Source organism: Protomyctophum bolini (genome assembly GCF_963924005.1).
Source record: "Protomyctophum bolini genome assembly, chromosome: 3".
NCBI lineage: Eukaryota > Metazoa > Chordata > Actinopteri > Myctophiformes > Myctophidae > Protomyctophum > Protomyctophum bolini.
The window spans coordinates 3,844,698-3,857,197 of record NC_137864.1 but is presented as its reverse complement, the minus strand read 5'-3'; the positions used below and the strand labels follow the sequence as shown (position 1 = coordinate 3,857,197).

Sequence of the window (12,500 nt, the reverse complement as noted above, 5' to 3'; positions counted from 1 at the left end):
TGAAACCAAAGCATCTCCGGTTGCCAACCTTTTCTTGCAGAAACACCTCCCTGTTTTGTTTTTTTTTTCTACAGGCAGGTGTTTGGGTAAATTTCACCTGGGGTTTAGTGATGAAAAAAAACTCTCGTACACCCACAATGGCCTTTTTTTCTTTTGTTTTTGTCACTGGAGCATTCTCACATGTCCCAGGAATGGGAGGACCAAAGGAGAAGTTCCCATATCAAGTACGGTATTTCTTTTTTAGGAATATTTTTGAGTGGTGCAACCACTCCAAAGAACAGCAATGTCTGTGTTAACCTATGTATGTGACTGTGTGACTATGAGTACCAGTAGGGGCAAAAGTGGCGCTGTTGTGCCAGAAACAGAGAGAGAGAGATAGTGTTGCACTGTTGCCTAGTGCTAATTACAGAGAGAGAGAGAGGCAGGGGGAGAGGGGAGTTGCACTACTCAGTTCACACAGGTGTGATTTTTGAAAATAATACCCACATTTTTCACTGACTTTGCCACCCCTATGATTGGGCCCCACTATGATATATATAGTTTAATATATTTAGATTTCATTTTATAGAATATTAATATTCTATAAATCTCGGGTAGTATCGGGTAAAATATGGGTTTAGTGATCGTGTGACAGAAGTTGTCTTTAGTGTTCTAGGGTTAATCTATCATACATAAGGACAACGAATCTCCAAATCACTAACTGATGTTGGATACTGCCTGAGATCAGTGAAAGGTTCCACTAAACCTCCTCACACACACACAGATGTTTCAACTATGGCCATGCATGCAGTCTTCTTTTCTTCACCGCAGAAGGCAGCCACAATGTCACCTCCACTGAGGGGGATGACTGAACCGTATTCAACTGGCCTTTCTCTGGCCCTATTGCAAGACACTAGAAAAGGAATAAAGTCTGCAACACTAAATGTCATAGTTCCACTTGTTTATTGCTTTCTGTCCTATTGCAGACACTACCTCATGGACAGGAACCCATAGCACTTTGGCTCCATGGCCCAAGGCAGTCCATGTTGTCAAGGCCTGCAAGGTTCCTGTAGTAAGAATGGCGGTACAGATCAGAAAAGGACGTCTTTGTCATTCTACTTAATGATGAGAGACTTGCTACCATCCGTTGGTGCATTCCTGGCATGTAGAAATAAATATTCATGGTGGCAGTTCCTGACAGCATTGAACAGACAAGGATTTATTTGTGTTACTAAAGGCATATTATTCTCCTTTTGTGCTTGTGCTCTTTAGAACGGTCCTCAGGTGTTACTTGCAAGAGAGTCCTTGGATTCACACATGAGAACTAGTCATCTCCTGCATCTCTTTATGTGTACAACAAATCTGAAGCCAGGTCAAAGGGGCAAGGGGGGAGGGATAAAAACTAAAGAGGCAGGAAACCAAATACCCCAAATAATTGAGGAAGCTTTCTTTGAGGTGACGGCAAGAAGATTGATCTGTTTCAAATCCCTGTGATGATGTGTCATAAAGCACAGACAACGAGCACACTCATTGTCGCAAAAGGACGATATGCCATTACCGACCAATGGGAAGTTCCATACTCCACCATGTCTCCACGCTCTCATAAACAAGCTGACACTCAAATATGTGTACAGGCCAGGAATGCACTAACAGATGGTAGCAAGTCCCTCATCATTAAGGGTATAATGACACTGACGTCCTTGATAGCAACATCTGCGCTGCCATCCTTTACGGGACCATTGCGTTGGTCTTGAGAACATGGACTGCCTTGGGCTTATGGAGCCAATTGTCCTGTCCATGAGGTAGTTTCTGCAATAGGGATCTAAAAGAGAACGCTTGCACACTGTGTGCTCCAGTTGAAGAATATTTTATTGCACTTCCTCAGAAGTGGCGAGAGCCCAAAATGTCACAGCACTCAGGCGCAATAAAATATTCTGCTACTGGAGCCCACGGTGTGCTAGCGTTTTCATGTTTTCGCTTAGCACCTGACCAGCTTTGCGTGTGGATATGCATTTCCTTCGGGTGCAGTACTTAGTTTAGACAGTTTTTGGTTTAGACTAGTCATTGGTTAGACCAGTCATTAGTCCTATACAACTACAACCTATCTCAAACCCTCACCCTAAACCTAACCTCCCACGGGGCAGCACACCTAAACCTAACCTTAACCCATGTCTAACCAATGACTAGTCTACACTTTCCTTCCACCCTTTATAGTGTCTGCAATTGGGCCTATAGCGGCCTTGAAAAAGCCAGTTAAATATCGTCACATGCAGGCAGAAATCTTGTTTCTCCATATTTCAAGTTTTCATGTTTTTTTTTGTTTTTTGTAAATTAAGTATGAAAATTAAAGTGGTTGTCTGTTGTTGGTTTTGAACCAATGGAAAGTATTAACACGAGCTTGTGACTTTATAACTTGGATCTGTTGGAACACAGGTTATTTTTTTCCATTTCCTGAAAAGAAACAGTTTTGGACAGCGACAATAGGGTTCAATCATCCTTCAGTGGAGGTGACATCGAGGCTGCCTTCTGTGGTGAAGAAAAGAAGAGCGCATGAGCTTTGTCAAACCTTTGCCAATCTCAGGCAGCATCCAACATCAGTTAGTGATTTTAACTTGTAACTGCAGTGTGGATGAAGCCAGATTGGATCTCTTTTCCCCACAAGCAGAGACCGAACAACTACCTTTCACCAACACAGAGAACACGAACAAGCATGCTGCTCATTGGGGTCATCTGGAGCCAGGCTTTTTATCTCCCATGCCAGCGGTTCTGTTGACTGGGGGTGTGGATGCAGAAAGGAGACATAATTATGGCAGATATGGCTCATTAACCTCAATTGCAGCCAGCTGTCAGATACTTATTACTGACCAAGTGTTTCTGTAAGAAAGGTTTGCAACCAGAGATGCTTTAAGTTTAGGTCTCCTGTTTACAGCACTCACTGTATGCAGTTTAAAATCACAGACAGTAGTTCTGTGTGGAGTTACAAATGAAGAATGAACCGCTTTTATGTTTTATTATAGGCTTATTATAGGAATAATCTGATTTGCCTGATGAAGACCTAAAGGTCGAAAGGTTGTACCATTAATAAAAGTAAGTTCGTTGGAGGTATATAACAGTGTGTGGATATTTTTTATCCACACACATAGTATCAGACAGACAGACAGACAGGCAGGCAGGCAGGCAGGCAGGCAGGCAGGCAGGCAGGCAGACAGACAGACAGACAGACAGACAGACAGACAGACAGACAGACAGACAGACAGACAGACAGACAGACAGACAGACAGACAGACAGACAGACAGTATTCATGACAGCCAATGTATTGTCTCACCCTTTATTGTAAGTAGGAAAGTTGACAGTCACAACTAATTGACAACAAATTAATGTCAGGTTGACATGGCTGCTGTTTGCAATTCTATGTGGAGTTATGTCACTGCTATTTGCTACTTTGACTTGAAAGCTTCCATGGCATAAAACTGAGACACCTTCATATTCAGTATTTTTCCTGCCATGAATGGACGTAAAGATTTCCTCACCTCTTGTGTCTCCTTTCAGTGGCAAAACTGTGAGCATCACCTTACCTTTACCACTGGCTGGTGTGAGAAATAGACTGTCTGCCATTGCTTGTTGAGATTTATACCTGACCTTTCTCTTTCTCAGTTCCCTGTCGCCTGGGAAAGGTCTTCTCAAGCGATTTGTGGTTTGTCAGAAAGTGTCATTGCAAGTTCCCCGTTTCCATACACGTAACGCTGTCATACAACAAAGTACAAAATAGGCCATTCATTTATGAAACAACAAAGATGAAATATGGAGATTCAAGGTTTCTTCCTGACAGCAACGCTATGTAACCCCCACTTAGTCTCTCAAGACAGACTGTTGCCTCGGGGGAGGCGCTGTTCTCCCGAATATTTGACGATGGGATTCTCAGATTGACCCCCACTAAACAACACACTTAAGGCTAAACCAGGGGTTCTCAACGTTTTTGGCTGGGGACAACCGAAAATGCTTTGGCCATGTCTCACGACCCCCGCCCTGGCCCGCCGCGCCCCCCTCCCCACCACCAATACAAATTGACCGCTACAATAACCTTAAAATACATAATAAATAAATACTGAAACCGGATATAATCGTTAAGGAAAGTTTATGCATGCACTATGTGTACTATGTACATTTTGGGACCCCCCAAAATAATTTTGGGACCCCCCACCGAGGGGTCACGACCCCCAGGTTGAGAACCCCTGGACTAGACAATAATACGATTGAATGGGTTTCACATTTTAACCAGCAAGCCTGAGCGTGATTGCACAGCGGTTGATATCAATGGATGTAATTTTTGGTCTTCGACCCAACAGCCCTCAGGGCCCCACCCCTGCTGTAATGTATACTACCTGTAAACACTTGCACCTGCACATGTTTTTTTTAGTGTAAATTCCAACATGTTTCTCATTTCTAGAAACCATAACTTTTATTGTTTTATTGTTGACTTACTTCACTTTTTGCACATGTTGTCCTGTTTATGTTCCTGTTGTTCAGCTTTATGTAAAGCACTTGGTAAAGCACTTTGTTTTTCGATAAATGCTCTATAAATGGTTTTATTATTATAACTATTACTGCATATGCATGTGCATACATGATCAGTGGGGCGAACACAAGCACATGTATTGTATATATGCCTGCTCAGAGTTACTCACATGCATGGCATGTCCATGCTTGGATGGTCATAAAGTCTCACACGTGCCTTGCAAGTGCATGCAAGGCAATAGGCCTATACATATATTTATATTTCATATTTTATTACCTAACTCACATAACTTCCTCGCCCCCGCCGCTACTTTACTGATCTTGAACTAACACTAAATCCTGAGATGATATATGCTATACAGTACCTGACATCTAAATGTCCCAATGGAAGAGGGGAGACATACCTTTTCATTCATTCAAATATTGTCCTGGATTGTGGCGTCAAAGCACATTGATTGATTGATTGATTGAATACTTTATTAACACTCACAACGCCAAAACGCTTCGGAACACGTCAGATGACGGGTTAAGATTTAACCCAGAAGGTCGCCATATACCCGTCAGGTGGCGGGTTGTATATATCAATTCCAAGCAGCCAAAGCTCAACTAACCTTTCGTGCTGCCCAGGCTGCTAGACAGTGCCTAATACGTTCTTCCCATCTAGAGGATCAATGTGCACGCCTCCCATAAGGATCCACTCATTGTCGTTTCTTTGCTGCTTGTTTTCTCAGAAAAAACACCCCAAAGTTGTTGTTTTAGTCCAATCGGCCCGACGTTCAGATATAAATAGTGATTACCGCTTGTGGTGAAAACTATGACGGCTGCTGCTCGTACAACTTTTTGATCCTCCTCTCGCTGTATTGGGCTGTGTGCCCCGGAAGTAGTTAAACATTAGACACAAAGAAATATATGTTAATGATGTTTAGAAGATTTTGAACACTTTCCTGGAGGTCTTTATGTGTGTAATATGTGGTGTTAGATATTTTAGATTTGAGCAGTGAGCCCAGTGTCTCTGATGTCATGGACACTGGGCTCACTTCCTCCCTGGACTACAATTCCCATGATGCTTTGGTGCACTGCTCCTGCTTGTGGATACGGGGAGAGCTGTCTTACTGAGACAACATGTAGTCCATGAAGTAAGTGAGCCCTATAGTGTCCATGACATCAGAGACACTGGGCTCTCTGCTAAAATCTAAAATATCTAAAACCACATATTACACACATAAAGACCCCCAGGAAAGTGTTCTAAATCTTTGTCGTATAATTTCTTCTAAACGTCATTAACATTAAGATGAATCATTTTTATTTCTTTCATAAATAGAGAATATTTCACTTAATAGATACGGCTCCCATCGCAAGTTGATGATGTCATATGTCACATATGTGTGGGCCAGGCCTATGGAATTTATGGAATGCTCGTGCTAATAAAAAGTATTTAAAATATTGCATTGATGCTCATATTTTCCCAATAAGTATTAAGGTGTTTTTATTAACATAATGCATTCCATACATTCCATAGGGCTAGACCACACAATCATGGACATAATGACATCATCAACTTGCGACAGGAGCAGTTCCTATTGAGTGAAAGATTCTTTAAGAAATAAAATGTTTAAGGTGTTTTTATTTTTTTTATTTTAGTTGTAGGAGGGCAAATATAATGTTTTAAGGCATATTTGTCTTATTAGCCAGGGATCCTTTTAACAGTTTGCAAATAGTACAGAGGTGTACAGTTATACAACAATGCTTAAAGGATAACGCAAAAAGCCCTGTGGGCTTGTTGTGTTCAATTCATCAAGACATATTAAAGATATAACGTATTTACAGTATACATACTAGGAGCAGTAAAAGTGCATTTACAGAAAAAACAGTGGGGGTAATTTCTTTTGCCAAGCTAGAAGACTTGTCTATGTCCAGTTGCAAACAGACAGGTGCTCTTTTAATGGCGGTTTTGAAGGAGGGAAGGGAGTCACTTTGTGATGATTGTTGGTAGGGCATTCCACATTCTGGTGGCCTAATGGTAGAGTGAATTCATCCCCATGTTTGTGCCCAATCTGGGGGACACAAGAGACACGGTGAATGATTAGTGATCACTGATAATAATCTTGACATGAATGTGTTTGTGTCGACTCGTCTATACGAACACAATTGGCCCGGCCGGGTTTCGGGTAATGGAAGCCGGGCGGGGGATCCTATACGGGCTGGGGTGGCTACCTGTCAGCGGGTATACTGACAGCTTGGCGTGTTGGGCGGCAGGACGAGGAGTAGAATGAAGGCTCTACGTACTTCTGGTATAGAGGGTATGCGCGTGACATCATCATACCTGGAAGTTATGCAGGAACGCCCGAGTAACTATACTTTCTGCCTATATGACAGCCCATTCATCCAAACAGAAAAGTCCTGTTTGATTGCATTAAACAATGTTAAACTCACCAACATTGCAGCTGTACGAAAAGCTTGAACTATATCCTCTTTCTATCTGCAAAGTTATAGAGTTTGGAAGTGCTTGTTTTCAATAACACAACATTTTGCTGCCTCCTGCATTATGTGACATTTAGAAACAGGTGGTACACACAGGACGGTTGAGTGATTTACTCTTTACTGATTTCCAATGAGCACTAGCTTCCAAACTCCAACACTCCAACATGCTGCTCAATGTTTTGCCACTCAGTCTAGATGAGGGGGGGGGGGCGTGTCCTGATGGGAAAATCATGCATGTGCATACTCTCTATTGGGGCTCCTCACTGGCAGGTTTGTCAGTGGGAATACAACGGAATGTGTGTGGGGAAGGAATCAATTGACACGACAACTAAATTGGGGAGGAAAAAAAGGTGTAAAAAAGATAATTGGCTACTCTTAAATAAATAAAAGAAATTACAAAAATGAATGTGTTTGTGTGTGTGTGTGTGTGTGTGTGTGTGTGTGTGTGTGTGTGTGTGTGTGTGTGCAGGTGGCACAGGGTGGCGTACAGCGTGCAGGGCCAGTCTGTTAGCCTGTACCTGGACTGTGTCAAGGTGGACACCCTGGATCTGCTCAGAGGTCACCACGCCGAGGTCAGCGTCACTGGGGTCACCGTGTTCGGAACACGCCTGCTGGACGAGGACGTCTTTGAGGTATACACTAGTATAGGCTTTGATCTGTGTGTGTGTGTGTGTGTGTGTGTGTGCGTGTGTGTGTGTGTGTGTGACTTGTGTGTGTGTGTGTGTGTGTGTGTGTGTGCGCGTGCGCGTGCGTATGTATATCGCCTCTGTCGGGTGGAAACCTCATATGTTCAAAACCAAAACTCTTACTTGTCAGGATTCAAATTCAAAAGCAGAAAAAGTAGCAGATGTACCGCGTTTCAAACGTGTAGATCTGCTACTTTTGATGCTTTTGTGTGACACTGTACTGACTGTAGTATGATGGAGTATGGTGTCAATTTATGAAAAGAACATAACAATTTAAAATATGGACATAAAAGGTTTCTGCCCAACAGCAGTTCTTTGTGCTTCAAAACCATGACGTGTAAAAAGTTCAAAACAGCATCAGAGGCAAGGGGTTGCATTAATTGGTGGCGAAAGGCAGCACGCCCCCTCGTTAGTATGAATTCCAACATGTTTCTAATTTAAAAACATATAAACAACATAAACCAACTGGGATTTGGACAGAGGAAGGCCAGAATAAAAGGCAAAAATACATGTAAAGAAAAAGAGAGACTGAGATGACATGCTTGTTGAAAAGTGTGTTCTAAGGTTAGCGTCTGTGCCTGTTGCTGCTTGTTGCATTTACCTGTCAAAGAAGGGGGACAAGTGAAAAATACCTGAGGGCTTTTTCTCCCGACCCTGCCCTCCGGTGGCCATGTGGGTGTATTGCACTCTCCTCCGTTAAGCCAGGTTTGACTGGCTGCATGTTTAGTGTGACTTCTTTTTTCTGGGGGTCTCAGTGACCCCCAGGGGTCCCCAGCAAACAATACATTTGTAAACTACTATCTGCTAGCTATTTTTGCTCTTTTTTCTTCTTCTTACAAAGTATATATGCCTAAAATGGGCCTGGTCTACAAGATTCGCTACACCACCAAGATACCCATGTCTAAATACTTCCTTAATGTCAACAAAGTCCACTCTCACAACATGAGGGAGTTCAACAAACCACGTCCAACCCAGATTCGGCTCAAACAATGGATTCAATTAATTTTGCTCCTATATGCCACTACAATGTGAATCCCTTGACTCCTTCAAAACCGCTCTTTCAATTTGGGGGTCCTTGAACTCAATATGTTGAGTTGACGGGCGGGAACCCCTTTTGGTGTTTTAACTAAGCATTATGTAATACTTTAGCTATTGAAAAATAGCAGATCTACAAGCTCGGTGGCGCGCTACGAGCTTGTAGGTCTGCTATTTAAGTTTTCTTTTCGACGTCAGGCCTAAATGGGTTAAGAAATAGATAGATTTATCTTTATCGATCAAGCAGGGGGATTACAAAGTTACAGATACAGAGTAAGGAAAGTATACTGTCAGATGCAGCAATTACAAAGGCAAGAAAAACAACTTGGATCTCCAGTTAAATTGGAAGAGTTAAAGCTGTCACAGTTTGTATACTGTATCTATCTCTACGACTAGAACTACACAGGAACGATGAACAAGCGCTGAACACTGAACAGAACAAGAGCCTCTAGGAACATGACGAGGGTATGACAGCTCCTCTCCTGGGCTCATGAGAAGTTAAGCAGAACATCTTGTCCTATAGCCCAAGACTGTGGGTTGCCCAACACAGTGTTTTGCGTCATCAAGACACTTGGAAAGAAGAAGAACAAAAACGACCTCCTCCTCACGTTTCTGGACCTATAAAAGCTGTCCTTATAGGAGTTCTTTCTCTGTTGGGTCATCTCTTCTTCTTCTCCTCTGCGAGGTGGGGTCATCTTGGCATGATAGAGTTGACCTCTGAACTCTGACCCCAGTGGTCAGTGCGGTTCACATGTGGTCCAGTCTGTTAAAATGAGTCAGCCACGGCCTGCATTTCCTCGACTCTGTGTGTGTGTGTGTGTGTGTGTGTGTGTGTGCGTGCGTGCGTGCGTGCGTTCGTGCGTGTGCGTGCGTGCGTGTGCGTGCATGTGTGTTTACTATACTTAATACTTATGAAGTGTCCCCACAAATTTGAGAAATAGACAATTGTGAGGACCATTATCCTGGTCCTCACAACAGAAATCGTTGTTTTATGTGTAAAACTGATTTCTTTAGAGACAGGTCGGGGTTAGGATTAGGTGTTATAGCATAGAGGTTATAGGTTTGGGGGGGTTGGTGGTTAGAGTGAGTGTTACATTCCCTTACATGTCTAGGGGTTATTATTATTAAAGGATGCAACAAGGCTGCCAAGTGAACTGTTGTTTATTTCACGTCGTTACTTCAATATGGTTCAATACAACAAAAATTTGCCTGATTTATACTTAGTTGCGTGACAGTATTTATGGTCGGCGCATGGCACAGAAAATAGAGGAAGCTCAAACGCTGCCATTGTGATGTTGTAGATGTGCTACCATTTTGATGTCCTTGCAAGTATAGCAAAACAAACATCTGTTTGTGTGCATGTATACTATCTATGTCTGTGTGTGTACTGTAAACACAGAGCGACTGAATCAAACTGAATCCAATCAAATCTCAGGTTTGTGGTACTGTACATCCATATCTGTGTCTGTGTTGTGTGTAAACAAACACTAAACACAAGAGTGACTGCGTACGTCTGCGCAGCTCATTCGCCGGCGCCAGTCGTTCCTGAAAACTCTGGAGACGATTAACTAGAGAGCAACAATAAAAGCTCCCCGTAAAGTCACTTTGATCTGCGTTTAACACGCACGAACGCACGCATGCATGCACGCACACAAACACGCGCACGCACACGCGCAGACACACACACACACACACACACACACACACACACGCACGCACGCACGCACGCACGCACGCACGCACACACAGACACAAGCACACACTCAAAGTCTGAAGACATTGGCAACAGGCACATAATATGACATCTGCTCTCTAATAAATGACAAGTGCAGACACTTCCGCTGAATCAGAAACTTGCACAGCATGCACAGTCATGCACCCTTTCTTCTCTTAATTGTTATTCTGCATTGGTATTTGTGTGTCTGTGTCTGTCATACTGTACATAATTATGCAAGTGTGTATATTGTATTGATGTGTGTGCGTGCGTGCGTGCGTGCGTGCGTGCGTGTGTGCGTGTGTGTGTGTGTGTGTGTGTGTGTGTGTGTGTGTGTGTGTGCGTGCGTGTGTGTGTTTGTGAGAGAGAGCAGACCATCTCACAGCTAAGCTGTATATTTTTTAAATCGTTGGTAACCTAGGGCACATGTGTTGTTGTTGGTTGTGAGGGGCTTTTCAAATGACAGGCCTCTCCCAACAGGAGAGCCAAACAGTTAGCAAGGTACTGCTCAGTATAGCTATTATAGGAGGCGTTGTGTCATTTATCATTTATCCATGATTGATATCTGCTGTCTGTATGTCTGACATGTATATACATGTACAGTATTGTATGTAACAATCTTCTGCCGTCTAGGTGCACTTCTTTGTAACTGGCTGTTTTCCTATTGTCTGACTGCTTCTGTTTACGTGGACATAAATACATATTTCAAATGTACGTGTGTATGTGCGTGTGTCCGTGCGTGTGTGTCTGTGTGTGTGTGTGTGTGTGTGTGTGTGTGTGTGTGTGTGTGTGTGTGTGCGTGTGCAGGGAGTTATCCAACAACTGCTAATAGCTGATGACCCCAAAGCAGCAGAGACCTACTGTCATGACTACATCCCAGACTGCAACTCTCCCTATCCGTATGACGCCATCTTGAAAGAGCCAGAGGAGGTGAGTTACAGTACATCCAAACTGTCTGTCTCTCTGTCTCTCTCTCTCTGTCTCTCTCTATCTCTCTCTCTCTGTCTCTCTCTCTCTCTCTCTCTCTCTCTCTCTCTCTCTCTCTCTCTAGTGTATTGCACTGTAGTAGACAGTGCCAATAATATTCCATGTCCAACAAAGGTCGTAAAACCACACTTGTGTTGCATTTGATTTATCCTCTGTCTGCTCTTCGCTTCGAGGCTGTGTCTGATAGAAAGAGATTATTGTCTCCACCTGAGTCCACCAGGCCGAAGGCATGGGGAGAGATTATGTTTTGCACTCCGTCCGTCCGTGTGTGTGTCCGTCCGTCCGTCTGTTACCAGCTAATCTCCGGCACCGGTCGATGCCAAACTTTGCACACACACTCCCTAGATGCCAATGATGAACCTCTGCCCCAAATTGTCCAGAATGGCCTGTTATAGCGCCACCAGGAGGCCGACTTTTGTAAAACACATTGTTTTATATTACTCCTCCATATTTTGTCCAAAGATCCTGCAAATCGTTCCCCAGTATCTCTATAGTCATGTTCTCAAGACAGCTCTGTCTGATATTTCATATTCCATCCTGATTGGCTAACATTGGCTTTCAAATTTTGCAGGATTGGCCCGCTTTGAACAAAAAGCCTCAAATCATGAACGCAGCATGCAATTTACGTGAAATCTTTCACAGACTTTCCTACTAGGCTGAGGAATATATCCCACCCTTTTCACATTGGCCTGTTATAGCGCCACCAACATGTGGATTTTCGGAAAAACACATTTTTGGAACAAAATGCCTCAAATCATCCAATTGCCATCCAAGGCATAAGAAGAAATGGCACCCTTTTCACATTGGCTTATTATAGCGCCACCAGGAGGCCACAACCTGACCTGCCCTGGTGGTCACTTTTTCTAGTTATAGCTATGATTTCACTTGTTTTATTCTAACTTCATACTGCATACATTTGTAGTAAAAATACTGGTAGCTAGTAGGGGTTTAAGCATTAGGTTACAGCAACGTTACGTAATATAATGTGTTGTGTAGGTTGTAGATCTTCTATTTCCACTATTGAATACTGTATAAATATATTATTTTCCTTTTGGATTATGAAAATCCTATCCTATAATGACAAAATATCGAAGTATTTGTA

The 12,500-nt window shown here is 43.0% G+C and overlaps 1 protein-coding gene across 1 annotated transcript in view; it reads left to right on the top strand.

Moving 5' to 3' along the window:
- Positions 1-12,500, top strand: part of LOC308313437 (uncharacterized protein) — a 98,010-nt gene that overhangs the window by 30,943 nt on the left and 54,567 nt on the right. Inside the window, exons 5-6 of the mRNA XM_080760535.1 lie at positions 7,446-7,608; positions 11,219-11,341. Coding sequence (XP_080616661.1) covers positions 7,446-7,608; positions 11,219-11,341 — 286 coding nt within the window. The remainder of the gene's footprint in view (positions 1-7,445; positions 7,609-11,218; positions 11,342-12,500) is intronic.